Source organism: Cottoperca gobio, chromosome 13 (genome assembly GCF_900634415.1).
Source record: "Cottoperca gobio chromosome 13, fCotGob3.1, whole genome shotgun sequence".
NCBI classification, from domain to species: domain Eukaryota; kingdom Metazoa; phylum Chordata; class Actinopteri; order Perciformes; family Bovichtidae; genus Cottoperca; species Cottoperca gobio.
In genome coordinates, this window is record NC_041367.1 from 22,620,827 (window position 1) to 22,637,253 (window position 16,427).

A 16,427-nucleotide genomic window follows, 5' to 3' on the forward strand; every position below is an offset into this window, starting at 1 on the left:
GGGTCCCAGAGGAACGGCTTATTGAGTGTATCCTTTCCCCTTTGCTTTTTGAGTGCTACCAGCTAGTGTGAGTGAAATCCGACTAATGGTGGTATACATCAAAAAGAGCACTGTGTCGCTAACAGTTTAGCGGGATGGTAAGGGGTGGACAATGGCGGGGGGTATTGATATTCAGACAGTCAGTCTGCAAGCCCACCCTCTCCTCATTTAGGACCATATATCTCAATATGGATGACAAGGTATCTCCTTCTGGCTTGTGGCGCGACACGCTGGCTCTTAGTGCTGACGTCCAGAGACAGGAAAACAAAAAGGGGTGGGTAGCCTTAAGTGTAATGACTTTTGTTTATAAGTAAGATAAAAGAGAGAGTGCAACCGCTATGGCCAATTGGACTCCTTGTGCTAAATTTGCTCTCTTATGGTAAATTTGTGTATCACATCAATCCTGTTGCCTATCACTCCTGGGTGTATGATAGAGAAAGATCTTTCACATAAATTAGGATGTAATTTGTTTAGATGGCGACATCAGGCTGTAGCTCTCCCTCTCTCCCTCTCTCTCTCCCTCTCCCTCTCCATCTCCCTCTCTCCTCTCTCTCTCTCTCTCTCTCTCTCTGTCTCTCTGTCTCTCTGTCTCTCTGTCTCTCTGTGTGTGTGTGTTCCGAGTGTTCATGTGTTTTGTCAGCCATCAGACAAGATCTGCCTCCAAACCCCCCTCCCCACTGGCAGATCAATAGCCCCTGTTTGGACTACCACTAAAAACTCCACAACTGCAGTGATTAGAAAACACATTAGTGTTGATCAATTAGGAGCCAAACGCCTCACTTAATAATTGATGGCTCTTCTGGCATTTTACACACACACACACACACACACACACACACACACACACACACACACACACACACACACACACACACACACACACACAAGGCCTGGCCAAGTGGCAAAGAGAGACAGTGGGTGATATTCAGACCCAACAAACGCAAGGCGCCATGCTGTATTGACAGGGCCGCCTAGTCTGAATGCCTGATTAGGCTCTCCGGGGCCCCTTTGGCGCTTACACACACACAGACACACATTGGACTCCATTAGACAAGACAGTGTAGTAGGTGAGATAGACTCCACTTAAGCAGCACTATCCACTTCCCTCAATCGAGCCACAGAGGTGTGTTTGAGGCAGACACCCTGGCTGGGCCTTAAGCGGACACAGAGGAGCCTCACACACACAAATGCACACACGGGTGTCTCCTGCGGCTACAGTGCTACACGTCACAGCACTACAAGTTATGAGCAGTGCACATGGTGCATGCACACACACAGGCACGTTATTGCACATACACCCATGCATTTTGCAGCTCTTCTGCAAATTTGTATTGCACGCATAGGCTTCAAACTAAGTGAACTGCAAAACACAGTATATTACATATGTTCAGAATATATTTAGAATATATATATCAGTTGTTGGATTTTTTAAAGCACTGATATAATCTGTTTTCTTTGTTCTTTCAGACTTTAAAGACAGGCCTGACAATGGTGGGTAAAGTTGTCACACAGTTGGCCGGCACACTACCAGCAGGCACTCCTGACGAGGAGGGCACACCTCACAGTGTGATCCGCCGTAGCCCCCACAACCCAGGTGTGGTCACCATCATTGACACCCACAGTGTCGGTGAAGGACAGGTCAGTCAAGTGTTTCTGCTTTGTTTTGTATTGTATAATTTAATAATACTTGTTTATTACATTTTCCTGGACATTTTTATGAACATTAATAAAGCAGAAACTTCATTGAGTCATTGAGAAGGAAGGGCGTCTGCAGTTGTGTTATATATTAATATGTGTACATTTGTTGTGTTTTGTTGGGGAAATCACTTAAATTTGGAACGGAGTGTGGTCTATAATTAAGGTTTTCTATACGGGGTTCATAGCAAATCTATAATTCAGGGATTTCTTCCAGAGGAATCTAAACATGGAGATGGATGAGCCGGCTGCAAGCAGCTAACGATGCTAATAGCAAACACTAATGACAACGGTGCTGACGGAGCTAACCGTGTTAACAAGAGTGTGGAGTTACGCTTCTGCAAAAAAAACTGTTTGTCGGGATCGCCTTATCAGCGATAACATCTGTATGTGCAGAGCAGCCGGCCCGGCTACCAGAACAAAGAACAGAGAAGCTCCCATCACAACACACACATGTACTCATTACTCCACTATATCTTTACATAGCAAATTGTTGTTTTTATGCTTTATAAATGTTCTGAATGTTAATATGAATTAGAAAAGGAACTACAGTGCTTATTAGCAACATCAAAGTGCCGTTTATTCTAAAGCCCAAAAGACGGCACTCTATAAACACAAATGTCTGCTATAAGACTATCTATTACAAAATGGGGACATCCATCCATATGGTAATATGGACGAGTAAATAACTACTATAATATTTACTGTATGTGCTAAATGGACAAGCCAAAAGAGATGTATTCTTGTACATGCTGTATATAGACTTATTCTTAGTGATAGCCGTGTGGTCTCAATAAGCATGGTTCAGAGCTAATGTCTTAAATGTACATTTAGAGAAATGTACAGCGCAATCAACAAATGAAGTGTATACTTACACTGTCTACATAAATTATTACAAAGTATGCTTTAAGTGAATCATGCACACAACCAGGAACTTGCAAGCACCAAAGAGCCACATTACACACAGATCATGAATTACTCTGAACATCCCTCTTAAGTGATGAGTTCTGGTTAGTTAAGACAGAAACACAATTAGCCAATCACAAAATATGATGCCGGGAATCCTGAGTCAGTTCTTATAGGAGGAGCCTTACCTTTGCTAGGGCATTTTCAACAGGAGGCAGAACCATAAAGATAGACATGAAAGATGTTTGCTGGTTTGAAATATTTCATGCAAGTCTAGCATTTGACTGAAAGTCAAGATACAATTGTGCAGCAGCGCAAACAATGTACTGTACTATGTGTTTACATGGACATGAGTATCTGGGCTATGGTTGGGTTTTTGAAGTATTCTCTGTTTGTGTTCGAGCATCTAACTGTGTTTCCCACACATAGACCTTACTTGGGCAGGTCGCTTAGTTATATTAACAACCACCAAAGTATCTGGAGACCGATTTTAGCATTTTTAATAAAAAAAACATACATTTTGTTTTTGTTTTGTCTCGACACTATAGGAAGATTAAAAAGAGTTGCGACAACACAAGTCTGGGTAAGACCCTGCGCCATGGACCGCAGGTTTTTTCCACTGGTCTAAAACAGATGTTTGGCCATCTGTCACTCACTCACTCGCTCCACACAGCAACTCCGCCACTTTTATAACACCAGTTATCGTTCTCAACCCAGTTTTATGTTTTTCTCCAACACGCAATTCATGTTCTTTTGCGTTAACGGTACAGAGCAGTCGGTAACGTCTTATTATTATTGAATCATATTATTTAATAACAGCAATCAAATAAAACGGTATATAATTGATTTAGGCCTATGGGTTCCATGAACCTTATGAAGTGAATTGTGAATAAATAAATACTTAAATAAATACTTCTGTGAAATAAGCATGAGACTTGTTTTGACCCTCTCAAAGAATCGAATTCAGGAAATGTTAAGAACCGGAATCGCTAAGCATAACCCAACCCGAGTTTGCATATTACGAGTGTGAACGTTAGAGTTGTCAGCTATCGGGGCAGTTAACGATTGCTCATGCACTGTGTGGCTGACATGGGGGCATGGCTGGTGCAATCAAAGAAGCGGAGCCATCAGTCTATTTCATTCCCGCCTACAAAGTCTCAAAAGTCAACTTGACGAGCAGCGAGCGAGTGTTATGAGCCCGTAGGGTAGGGTCACGCACATACTCGTCATAGCCCCCGTGCTTGCAGGACCGTGTTTGTGCACAATGTGCAGAAATGCTCATTAAATATGTATGCATTTATATATAAAAAAGGAAAATCCCACAAGTAAAAGCAAAATGTTATTCTAAAACAGTTCAAATTAAGAATATAGGGCTTAAATATAAGCATAAATAAAATATAAAAAATAGATTTGTGGTAAAGACTGATTGCAAATGAATAAACTGCATGTAAACAGGAATGTAGTAAATGTATATGCATAATGCGAAGTAATAAATATACAGATCCAGCCACCTATAATTTCCCCTCATTCCTTGATGGAGCCCTGGCAGATCCGTGCTGGGTCCTCGCCAGGTCCTAAAATGTTTTGTTCTTATTCCTCAATCATTAAGTTATTTTCCCGAGGAGTATATAGCTATTAATTAATTAACTTTTCAGTATCGAGTAAAACTGCCGGACTTGGTATTTTATTTTACCTCCACGCCAGCAACAGCCGTGTCCTGAGGCAGTATGTAATCATCCATCCGTCCGTCTGGCCCATTCTCATGAATGCGATATCTCAGGAATGCCTTGAGGGATTTTCTTTAAATTTGCCACAAACGTCCACTTGGACTCACGGACGAGCTGCTTAGATTTTGGTGGTCACTTTCGTCCCAATCTTGTGTCATGTATGACTCAGGTAAACATAACTTTGGCCTCTGCCACGTGGTTGCAACAGAAACATTTCCAAAGTTGGCTTTTTTACTGTGGCTTGGACACACTTGGGTCCATTCACCCAACTCTGCATAAATCGCTGAAAGCTGTGACTTAGATTTGCTGCATGGAGACATTCAGCTGTTGGTCCGTAACCTCAGATGAAGACACAGTATGTCAAATAAGGTCATAACATTAAATTTAGACATTTTTAAAGGGGACTTTCTCACCACAAAATTGCAAGTCGTGAATAGAGTTGGCCGAACTTGCCTAGAAAACCATTGTTATAGCAGTGTATTTTTCCAATGTTTATATTCATGATGATATAAGAAAGTAATAGCGGTTGACAGATAGTTGTCTGCAAAAGATAATGCAGATGTTATGTTATCACAGTTTTGATTGTACATGTGCAGAGCTGCTGTCTTATTGAACCGTTTTTGGGGATGTTATATCCAGGGTCCTGTTCTCTGCATGATTGTTATGATTTCTTAAAATATATGCAGACGCCCTCTCCTCAGATTAGTTGAAGCTACTTTTGGTTGTATTGCCCTTAACACCATTTTCTACACAGACCAGTTACATGTACCTGGATACAGAAAGTGTACATACTAATGTATGGGTCTGACCCTGGTTAAGGTTTGGACCAGACCAGTTGCCTTCAACAGGATCTCCCTTTAACATCTAAAGACATGCTAAAAGCTTTTATCCCCTTAACCATGATTAATCACACTGCAGTAGCTGTCACATTTTAATGAAGTGTGTTAGCATACATAGTACAGTTCGTCAGTGATGTGGTCACCACACACACATTTACTGCTTTCTCCTTCTCTCTTACACATTGACTGTGGCCGCCCTGTAGTCATGCAGTGTGTTGTCTTATAAGCTGGACCTAAGCCTTCAGAAGCAGGCCTGCTCTATGTCACCAGCCGACACACTGTAACCGTACACTGGCCATAAACACTGACTAGACCTGGCAAGCAGGGAGGGGAAACTAGTAACGGAGGAGAAATGGACGGGGAAGGGAGGGGAATAGGAGGGTGGGCGGGCAGTACAGAGTGAATTAAGATGGGGGTTGGGGTGTGATAGTTGGAGAAATGGTAAAAGGCAGGAATATGATAGAGATGGGTCCCTGTGTCAGTCCAGGATATTTCCATGTCTTTCAGGCTTTGAAATTCATTTTTTGGAACAGCAGCCTCATAACCACAGGCACAAACACTCTCCCCAGTGTAATGGGCTTGGTTCTCTGGCGGACACTCTTGTTTCAAAGGGCTCCAGCAGGATTCCCTCACAGAACAACATTGTCTGCCTGCATCGTGATCTGCTTTATGTCACCAGCCTTTCTTTCTTTCTTTCTTTCTTTCTTTCTTTCTTTCTTTCTTTCTTTCTTTCTTTCTGGCTTGCTTGCTCTTCTGAGACCAAAGCCCTTTAGAGGCTGATTCTTGTTTAGACTAAATCCTATTTAAAATGCTCAACCAGCCTCCTTGACATCGTTAATGCAACACTGGGACCAAATGTAACCCTGTGTATATGTTCTCTCTCTCTGTCTGTCTGTCTGTCTGTCTGTCTGTCTGTCTGTCTGTCTGTCTGTCTGTCTGTCTGTCTGTCTGTCTGTCTGTCTCTCTCTCTCTCTCTCTCTCTCTCTCTCTCTCTCTCTCTCTCTATCTCTATCTCTCTCTCTCTCTCTCTCTCTCTCTCACTATCTCTCTCTCTCTCTCTCTCTCTCTCTCTCTCTCTCTCTCTCTCGCTCACTATCTCTCACTCACTCACTCACTCACTCACTCACTATCTCTCTCTCTCACTCTTTCTCTCTCTCTCCCTCTCTCTCTCTGTCTCTCTCTGTCTCTCACTGTCTATCTCTGTCTCACTATCTCTCTCTCTAATCTCTCTTTCTCTCTCTCTCTCTCTCTCTCTCTCTCTCTCTTCCTCTCTCTCTCTCTCTCTCTCTCCTCTCTCTCTCACTATCTCTCTCTCTCTCACACTCTTTTTCTCTCCCTCTCTCTCTCTCTCTCCCTCTCTCTCTCTCTCTCTCGTCTCTGTCTCACTATCTCTCTCTCTCTCTCTCTCTCTCTCTCTCTCTCTCTCACACTATCTCACTCTTTCTCTCTCTCTCTCTCTCTCTGTCTCTATCTCTGTCTCACTATCTCTCTCTCTCTCTCTCTCTCTCTCTCTCTCTCTCTCTCACACACACTCTCTCTCCCTCTCTCTCTCTCTCTCTCACTCACTCACTCACTCACTAACACAAGCCGCATTATTCATTATTTGTCCATATTGTTGTCTCTGTTTTTGGGCCACCCATCCACACTGGTCTCAGTACAGCCTCTTACATCAGTACTGTTAGAATATAGCTCAGCTTTTGATGATTCATCATTTCCTTGATGAAGCACAAAGAGAAACATTTTAAAGAAAAGTGTTTGTTTGTCTTTGTTTCTTGCCTGTTTGTCTTTGTTTCTTGCCTGTTTGTCTTTGTTTCTTGCCTGTTTGTCTTGGTTTCTTGCAAAGGTAATATGCTAATTATTTTCTATCCACAAGAGGGCAATGAGTCATTCAGAAAGGAGTTTAACCTCCAGCTATTTCAGTATACGTGATGTCAAATAACACTGAAGAGTGTGGTGGTGATACCAGACTTAACCAAAATGTGAAGAGAAATCCTTGGGCAGGGGAAAGTCCCGTTCTGGGTTGAATGTTCTTATTGTTTGAAAATGATTTGGATTTTCTGTGCGTGTGCGTGTGCGTGTGCGTGTGTGTGTGTGTGTGCGTGTGCGTGTGCGTGTGCATGTGCGTGTGTGTGTGTGTGTGTGCGTGTGCGTATTTACTTCAGGTCTTGGTGAGTGAGGAGTCGGACGGAGAGGGAGTGGTGGCTCACTTCCCAGCTCATGACAAACCCATATCCTGCATGCAATTCAACCCCAGCGGTAAGACACACTTGCACATATTCACTCACACACGTGCACACATTTATTTTCGAGGAAGGACTCTATGCAAGTTTCGAAGACATAGGAGGAAGAAGAGAGATTATACTTCCATTCAAGTGTAACATGGTGTGTGTTTGGCTCCCATGAGGCCTTGTCTAGTCTCTTAAGCAGTCCCGGACTAGCCAAGTGTGTGTATTCATACTGTCTTATACACAATGAACATGTGTTTAGCCTGAGTTTCCACAACACATCCCTTTGCACACATCTTAAGACACAAATCAAAAACATGGGTTCTATTTGTGGGAGTATCATACATGCCACATATACATTATGTAATACCTACAGAGAATAACTAGGAATTTGAGGGAAACAGAACTGACAAATTAGGTCCTTGATACAGCAGGAAAAAAAAGTAAGATTTACTTTGAAACTTTGTGCATGTACTCTACGAGAGCATGAATCAGTGTGCTGAAATTAGCTTTCACGTACAAATTGTACACTCCCTTCTCATCATAGTATTTTACTCTGGCATCTCCCTTTCCACCCTGTTAGCATTGCTGACCCCCACCACAAAATAAAGGGACAGTAGATGCTTTGTAAGTGTGAACAGGCTACCTCTTCGGTCTGTGTTTGAGCTTTTGTATGTTCCTGTTACCCCTGAAGTGTGTATGTGTGTAGCTGTGTGTGTTCATGTATTTTATGCTTTGTGTGTGCATGTGCAGTTAATAATGGAGCTGCTGAGAGATGGCTCTCACCCCATAACCTCCAAGCCCCAAAAATCCTTCACTTACCTAGACTTATGACTAAACTCAGCAGCTCTGTCTGAGTAGGAACAGGATGATATTTCAGACAAAGACAGACAAGACACAGTAGTCCTTTCAGTAGGAAGTAGACATGGTATCTATAACAAAGCAAAACATTAAAACTAAAGAACTAAACATAGTGCTTCACGTTTAAACAACTAATGGTTATATTGACAGCTGTAGATTCTACTCAACCTTGCATGCTTTACTTCTTGGATCTTCATTCATAGAGAGAGAATGCACAAAAGAAAAGTGTTCATAAATTATCACTTACAGTGGACATGCAGGCTGAACGTCGTGGCTCACACAGTTGCTTTGAAGCACGATGCATCCCTGTTAGTATGATGTATTGCAGATTGTTGGATTTCACAACGCTGCAGTGGCTTTCAAAAACATCCACAACCACTGACCAGGTGTTGCCAAACACACTAAAAAGAGTCGTAGGAAACATTAAAAGAGCAACAGTGCCAGCAGGAAGCAGTGAAGCTAAATGTTTGCATTAAACTACAATTATTACACATTTGAACTTGGAGTAAATCCTGTTCACAACAACTTCACTGTCAGTAACTGATGAGCAAACAGAAAAGCACATTTCTTAAAGCATCCCGCATAAAATGTAAAGCCTACTCCAATTTAGAAATGCTTCATGATACCAGTCCTGTATTAGTGTGTGAGTGTATTGCTGCATTTCCACTGCATGGTATGACACAGCCCAACTCAACTCCAAGTTCCAAGTGAGTTAGGGGAAGTGGTTTTTACTGAACTACCTTGCTGGCCCTACTGAGGCTGCCTTCACAGTGGCAGACAAAAGAAAGATAGACTCAGCAGGAAACAATGATACGACTTAAAACAGAGCCTGGAAAGCCCTGAAGTTTTGGCCGGGAAGAGTTATTTAAAAAAAACCCAGTGGCTTGTGTGTGTTGGAGGCTCTACAAAGGGCGGACTGGTGGCCGCTAGCTCTTGGTGTGGCGGCTGGCGCTTTGCGGCACTTCGGTGGATCTGTGGATCTATTCCTAGTGGTTTAATTAGAGGGACGCAGATGAAGTGCAGTGGCAAAGTGCTCTCTTTAACAGTTGCAATGTGTGTGTGCTTGTTTTCTTTCACATCTCGTCTTCTTCACCCGTCCTTAATGATCCTTGACTTGATTATTAGGTACAATGCCAAGGTCAAAATACACTGATGTTTTGATGGCAGAGATATTCAGTCCAACAACTTGTGCATTACTTTTGAGGATGACTGGCACTAGATGGAGTGATTGATTCAGCAACCAAGTCACCACCCTCTTTACTCTCTCGAACCTCTTTGTTTAGAGTCGTACTCAGTTGGATAAAGATCAAGTGCTACATGCAGTGGTGGAAGAAGCATTCAGAGGCTCTACTCGGTAGAAGTAGCAACGCCACCTTGTAAATTCAGTTTTAGTCCAGCATTTAAAACCTATTCGTTTTGGAAAACAGCTTATTTTAGAGTGTTGTATTTTGTATATTTAAGATTTTGATATGTATCTATTGTATTGTCATTGCACAGATTACAGGTACCGAGACAACAAAATGCAGTTAAAAATCTAACTAGAAGTGCAAAAAGCAGTAAAGTGCCGAGTAATGTACAGAGTATATACAAAATGAAGAGGAATAAATCAAATTAAATCTTTGTTACTGTTGCAGTAACGTGCAAGCAGCATTTTTGTTGGCCAGGGTGGAGCTAATTTCTAGCACTTTATGTATTATGTCCTTGTATTGAGAACAGTAGTTTAGTCAATAACACTGCATCATATTATAAGGGCTTAAATTCCACTGGAGATTGGGGAAACATCTCCAAACATTTCCATTTCCAACTTTCGTCTTCACCAATTTCCAGCCTGGTTTCCCAAAAATGACATTCCCATATAACGAAACTGCGTTGTCAATGCCGATTTGGAGGGAAACTGATTTCCTCCCGGATTAGGTTTGTTTTTGACGTATCACAAATACATTTCAAAGTCCGCTGATGTCTGGGCAAGTAGGAGTTTGTGGTGGATGGGTGAGTAAAACAAACATAGGACTTTAACCCAGGCGGCCGCTGTTCAGGTCCCGTGTCAAACCAAAAATCAACGTTGACATACATATTTTAAATAACATAACAAATATATTTATTTTCAGACGTACTATTGTGTTTTAATAAACTTAACCAAGTAGTTTTGTTGCCAAACCAAGACTATTTGTTGCATTTTTCTTTTGTTTCTCTCGACAACAACATTAAAGCTACAGTTAGTAACTTTAATGAAAATAACTTTCTTTTGCTTTAGAGCCGAGGAGACTTTAAAACACTCTCAATCACTGCTCATGAACACTAAACAAACTGTCAAACTATGCCACGCTGAACAAATACCAATCCAGATTCTGTAACTGTATTGCCTATTTCTAGCCTCAAATATTTTCAGAGACATATTTTAGTGTCCTGTTAAGCTTGTAAAATGAGAAGGTTTGGTGGGCGGTGCTTGGTTTTGCCTCGACTGTTTTCAACATTGTGGTCCGGTCACAAACTTTCTCATTTTACAGCTGTAACTGTGCAGTAATGTGTTTCTGGAGAAATTAGAGGCGATGAAATAGGCAATGCAATAACTGATCAGAGCTGCCTAGTTTGACAGTTTGTAGTTCACAGGAGACACCATTTTTAGGAGACAGGGTTGCAATTTTACAGCACCATTGTCATTTCTCTCTGTAAACACCGTCCTCTTGTTGTTCAGTGACTAAAATCTAGAATAGAAGAGAGGTTGAGGAAAATGTTAACAGCTGAAACTATTTCAATTAATTGATTAGCCAATGAACAAAAATGAAAATTAATCTGCACCTATTTTTATGATCAATTAATCGTTAAAGTAATTTTTCAAGCGATAACACCAAATATTCCCTATTAGTTTCAGTTTATCTCAAATGTGATGATGTGCTGCTTTTGATTGTCTTCAGTGATAGTAAATTGTATATCTTTGAGTTTTCGACTGTTGGTCGACAAAACAAGACATTTCATGACTTCACATGGGCCTTCAGTAAATGTGTTACTTTTTATAAGCCAAATGATTAATGGATTAATTGAGAAAACACTGAACTTTGTGGACTGTTCTTCACTGGGTTTTTTTTCATTTTAGGTGACATGCAGGTTACGCTCCCCTCTAATGGGTGAAGGTTCTTTGAAACCAAATGCCTGGGAGAAAGCTCCCGAGACACTACTCGGGGCTGAAAGCCTTTGCATATTTTTCCGGTAAAACACAATCATTTAATCTACATTTTGATTTACAATTGACAATTTATGATTAGAATATTTTACAAAAAAAATACAAGGGTTGAATCTAAATTGGGAAAAAAAGACATTACAATAGTATCTATCATACATATCATACATAGGACAAGATTACACAGCATTTAAATTTGTTTGTTATACAGCCACAACATAGTGATACTGACACTTGTGTGATATACGTACAAGTTAATCAAGGAATAAGATTAACATTTAATAACTCTCTGTATGTTTTATCTTGTGCTGCAGCTTTTACATTAATTGGACGCCATTCAAATCAGACTTGTGCCATGTTGAAGGTGTTGTAGCGAGGGGGGCTTTTCAATGCAAAGTAACTTGTAGCTCTCAGGTACACTCTAATAGTTCTCAAATAAATGTGGTAAAGTACACATTTGAAGCCTAAGACTTCTTCATTCTACTAAAACACAGCAGTCTCCCACATACGGAAATTTTGAATACCCCATCAAAGCCAGGAGTAATGGCAGATGTATCGAGACTGAATCTCTCCCCACACGGAACTGTCCCATAAACCATATCCCTGGTTTAGTAACAGGACGGTCTAATGAATAGCCTGGCCCGCTTAGCCTGACCATCGAGCCAGCTGTGCCGTGAAGGCAGCTCTCCATGGTGTAATAACTCTGTCTCTCCATCTTACTGATGTGTGAAAGAAACCAGGCCGTCACCGAAAAACCCTGGACCCACACGCACATGTTAAACACAAGGGGAATTCCCACACACAATCATCTTCCCTCGGCCACACATTTATAGCCACACGTTTAGCATGGATTGAGTTGTGTCTCCAAACCAAGATAGCAATTAGCACTCACAGCCATCTCTGATGTGATTTACATCAGCTACTCTGCAGGATATAAGATGTAGATTCTGATTTTGTTATACTATTGTAATGTTGGGGAATGGTTTTTGACAGAAAATGTCTTACGTTTTTAGTGACAGTCTTTGTTAAAGACATTGTCAAAGCCAGAGCTGCTGGTACCTCAGCTATGTTTTAAAATGTCCATATAGAGGTGAGTACTATTCTGTGCTGTCCATACTAGCAGAGGCAGAAGGTCCAAGAATTTCCTAAAAACCATGTATTGTGATATGGTCTGCAATTATGTGGTCAAACGGTCTGAAGAGCAAAGCAGAGCGCTCTCTGAAGTAATTATAGAAATGACTTTGATAACTCTGGTAGAGAAGAGTAACAGCAGTCCTTTGCCTTAATATTTTTTGCCAAATATCATTTGTTTGTATCTGAACATAGGGTCAAGAAACTTGTGATCAAGCTGTGGTAGTAAGAAAGCCTCTCCTATACAGAATAGTTTTTTTGGACATATTTTAGCCAAGCCATATTGGTAACATGGATAAACTTGGTAGGCCCACCAACATCCATTCATATGTCGACTTTTCAAGTCAACAATTCAGTAAAACCAGCATTGACCAGAAGTGATGAATAGCCTTGAAAAGCAAGTTAAATTTTGCAGCTGTCTGTAACGGCAAAGCATTACAGCTAGATAAGAAATATAATGGTACAAATCATGCACTCTGGTTGTCATAAAGACCACTAAACTTATGAAATGTCAGAGATGTCAGCTGCTAATGAAAGGGTGCAATTCACAGCCACAACAAAGGCATCACCACATGCACCCTAACACAAGAGGATAATATCCATCCAAAGAGATCGATAAACCGATTTCTATAAAACAACTTCATTTTAAAAGTACTGAATATTGAAGCTTATTTATGGTAGTACAGTTCAACAAAGTGGAGATGATGCTCCAGGAAAAGAATAATGTAAAATAAAGAATAGAATTAATCTTTAAAAAAGTGTTAAGTGCTTATACGGCCAAAACTAAAGATTATAATTATGTTGGCCTGTGACCATGACTCGGCGCCTGTGGAAAGCTTGGCTGAGAAAGACTAACCCCAGCTACCCTCTTGTCCGATACTCACCAACACACCAGACACCTCAGCAGTGTGGAGTCATTCACAGCCCACACAGTGCGGTAACACGCAGGTCATGTAGGTATGTTGGTATGTAGGTGGGTGGCTTGGTGCGTATGAGGTGAATTGCTAGTCTATTTTTCTCATGAATTGAGTACTGGAACGTTTGTACTGGCGGCAGTGTCCATGGAAAGGAATTACAGAGATGAGTGACCGGGACTCAAAATCTTAATTTTCTTATTTTCTTTATACAATTTAAACACACATTAACATTTAATGTATTAATACATTTAGACTCAAAGTAAAAAGGCTGCCAGTGGCCAACAAAGCTTGCAATGTTTATTACACCCCACAATAAAAAGCTGTTGGATAGCTGACTTGTTGTTACTAGAGCTATATCAGCAGCAACTACGAGCAGAAAGATCAGTAGGCCAATAGTAGGCCCCCCCCCTCTGGAACATCACTGGGCTGTGAGGCGATGGTAGCATAGTGGCCACTCTTGGTTTTGCAGGATCAGAACAATAATTTTTGCCATACACAATTATTACAAAAAGAGCCGCTGTATAACAAATACATTTTCTGAGCATCACAAACACCCTGACATTATTCTTTATATTATTAGAATTTGATTAATTCAGTCAAACTAAATTTGGAACAGCTACAAGAGCTGTAACAGCAACTTATTCTATGCCATTCGTGTGTTAAGGGAGCCAACAGGTGTTCAAGTCAGTTTGGCCAGACAAGGACTCTAGTACTCTTGCTATATTGCCCCTAAAATACATACATATGCACCCAGTGAGAACCGTTCATAATAAATAATAGTGCACCATCATGGAACATGGTGTCCAGATTTCCTTTTACATCTATTATGTCCTCATCTAACCAATCAGTCCAATCATTTTCACTCTGAAACAAAGTAATATAGTAGAAAGAATGTAATATCAATACTTTGAAATCGTACATTTTAAATGTTACTCTTAATATTATTAATACAATATTTCCTTCCACGCCCACATTTCAGTATCTCTGCGACAATAAACATTACTGCATGTTGATGAGGATTCAAACTTATCTAAACAAGAAATAAACCAAAGCAAAACATAAAATATTCCAGCTGACATGTGAATCTGATCAAATTTACTACAATACAAACTTCACTAGCTTAACTGAAGCATTCAACAATTTTCCATAAAATGGTTTCCATTCAATCAAATTACCTTGCAAATGTGTTAAAGACAAAATATAACTTCTTTGCAGTACTTAAAGTCATATTTAATCCAAACTTCACCAAGGAAAGAAAAGCAATGAATTGCATGCTCGTTACCGCCACCATGCTGCTAAATAGAGGCTTTTTCCACACTTGTCCACAAGGGGGTGTCACACTCCCTTAAATTATGTACTCCCCGTCTGGTATAATAACTTTTATACCACTCTTACTTAGTTTAAACAATGTCCATATTTGGAATGACAACATGACAACTGGACATTAGTAGACCTTAGCAGTACCATGTTTCATCACTTTGACCTCAGCTTCCTTCCTTTGTTGTCCATGCTGGGACTGCTCTTCACAATGAGACCAATGAGCAGCTCACTGTCTTTGACTTGGTTGTCTTTTAACATAACAACTCCAACCATTTCCTGTGAGGTTGTAGTGTAGCCAAATATTCTTGCCTTCAGCATTTTCCAAATATGTCAGCAAGATACTGGACATCAACTGTTTTGTTTAAAGTTCTTGACGTCATGAAAGTCACCTTCACAAACTGATTCTATATCCACCTTGTGCTTCAAAAGCATTGCTAGTGTAAGGACAGTGGGAGACCCTGAATCCAATGACAGAGGGACCAGCGGCCTGGCATTCATGATTGCCATGATTTCTGCCATGAGCATGGTAAGAACATCGAGATTGTGACATGTAGGGTCAGTGGCACCTTGATGGATAGTTGGATCAGCTGGCAATCTGCCATTTTTTGTTCCTCTAATATTCCCCGTAATCCAGTGCAGGTTAAACTTCCATGAATTAGGTTTGAGTCTATTCTCCTTCCACCAATGATCCATACTCCAGCTGACCGAAGTGGGGTGACGGCTTTGAAGCGCAACAGCATCATGATAATGACGCACCAAAATAGATACATGATGTCTCTTGGGAAGGATGTTGGCCTCTTGTACACATTTAATGATATTTGTCTAGTGACTGTGCACTCTCAGTGCTTTGGCTTGGAGTCTTAGAGTAGACCGTAGCTGTTGAGTCTTGCTATGCTGCGGATTCTCGAACTAGAAAAAAACTTTTAATTGATTTTTTCATTTGGCCTCCGTTGTAAAGGCGACAACTTGTGGTTGTAGCTCTGCATTGACGCTCCACCAGCTCAAAAGTATTTTCTTTTTTGAGACCCAAACTGCTGTTCCAACTCATTTGAGGAATTTAGGGCCACCTAACCAGTAAGTCTGCTCTAAGAGCCTTGCTTAAATTGGTGGTGTAGTCTGCTGGGTTCTGCTCTGTAGTGAGTTGATCATTGTAGTTATCGGACATAGACATGGATGGCAACATAGGCAAACAATCTACAAGAGGAATTATGAATCTAACCTGGTACTATTTTTACTGTCCGTATAAAACTTGTACGGTCATTGTCATGCAGGTCATTGTCCTGCTTGCGTGCAATTACTCCAGCCATCTCAAAAAACAAAACCAACATGACATTGTCCATTAAGTAAGAAGATCAGGTAGAAAGGTAGAACCTTGAAATGTTGACACGTTCCACATCCATCAGACCAGGCCACAAATCTCAAGGGATCACCCAGACCGTTCATAGTCGAAAATAGTCCCCTCTTGGTAAATGGCTTCTCTTTCCCTGACACCTGGAAGATGAAATTGTCGGAAGAAGAACCAGCTTAATCCGAAACTTATCTTTAATGGTAAGGAATCTCACCTCTGATGGAAATCTGCTGGTCAACTT

At 40.9% G+C, this 16,427-nt stretch overlaps 1 protein-coding gene across 5 annotated transcripts in view; it reads left to right on the forward strand.

Annotated features, from left to right (window-relative positions):
- Nucleotides 1–16,427, forward strand: part of bcas3 (BCAS3 microtubule associated cell migration factor) — a 343,002-nt gene that overhangs the window by 49,324 nt on the left and 277,251 nt on the right. For all 5 annotated transcript variants that reach the window (XM_029445842.1, XM_029445838.1, XM_029445839.1 and 2 more), the window contains exons 12-13: nt 1,507–1,677; nt 7,369–7,462. In XM_029445842.1, coding sequence (XP_029301702.1) covers nt 1,507–1,677; nt 7,369–7,462 — 265 coding nt within the window. The remainder of the gene's footprint in view (nt 1–1,506; nt 1,678–7,368; nt 7,463–16,427) is intronic.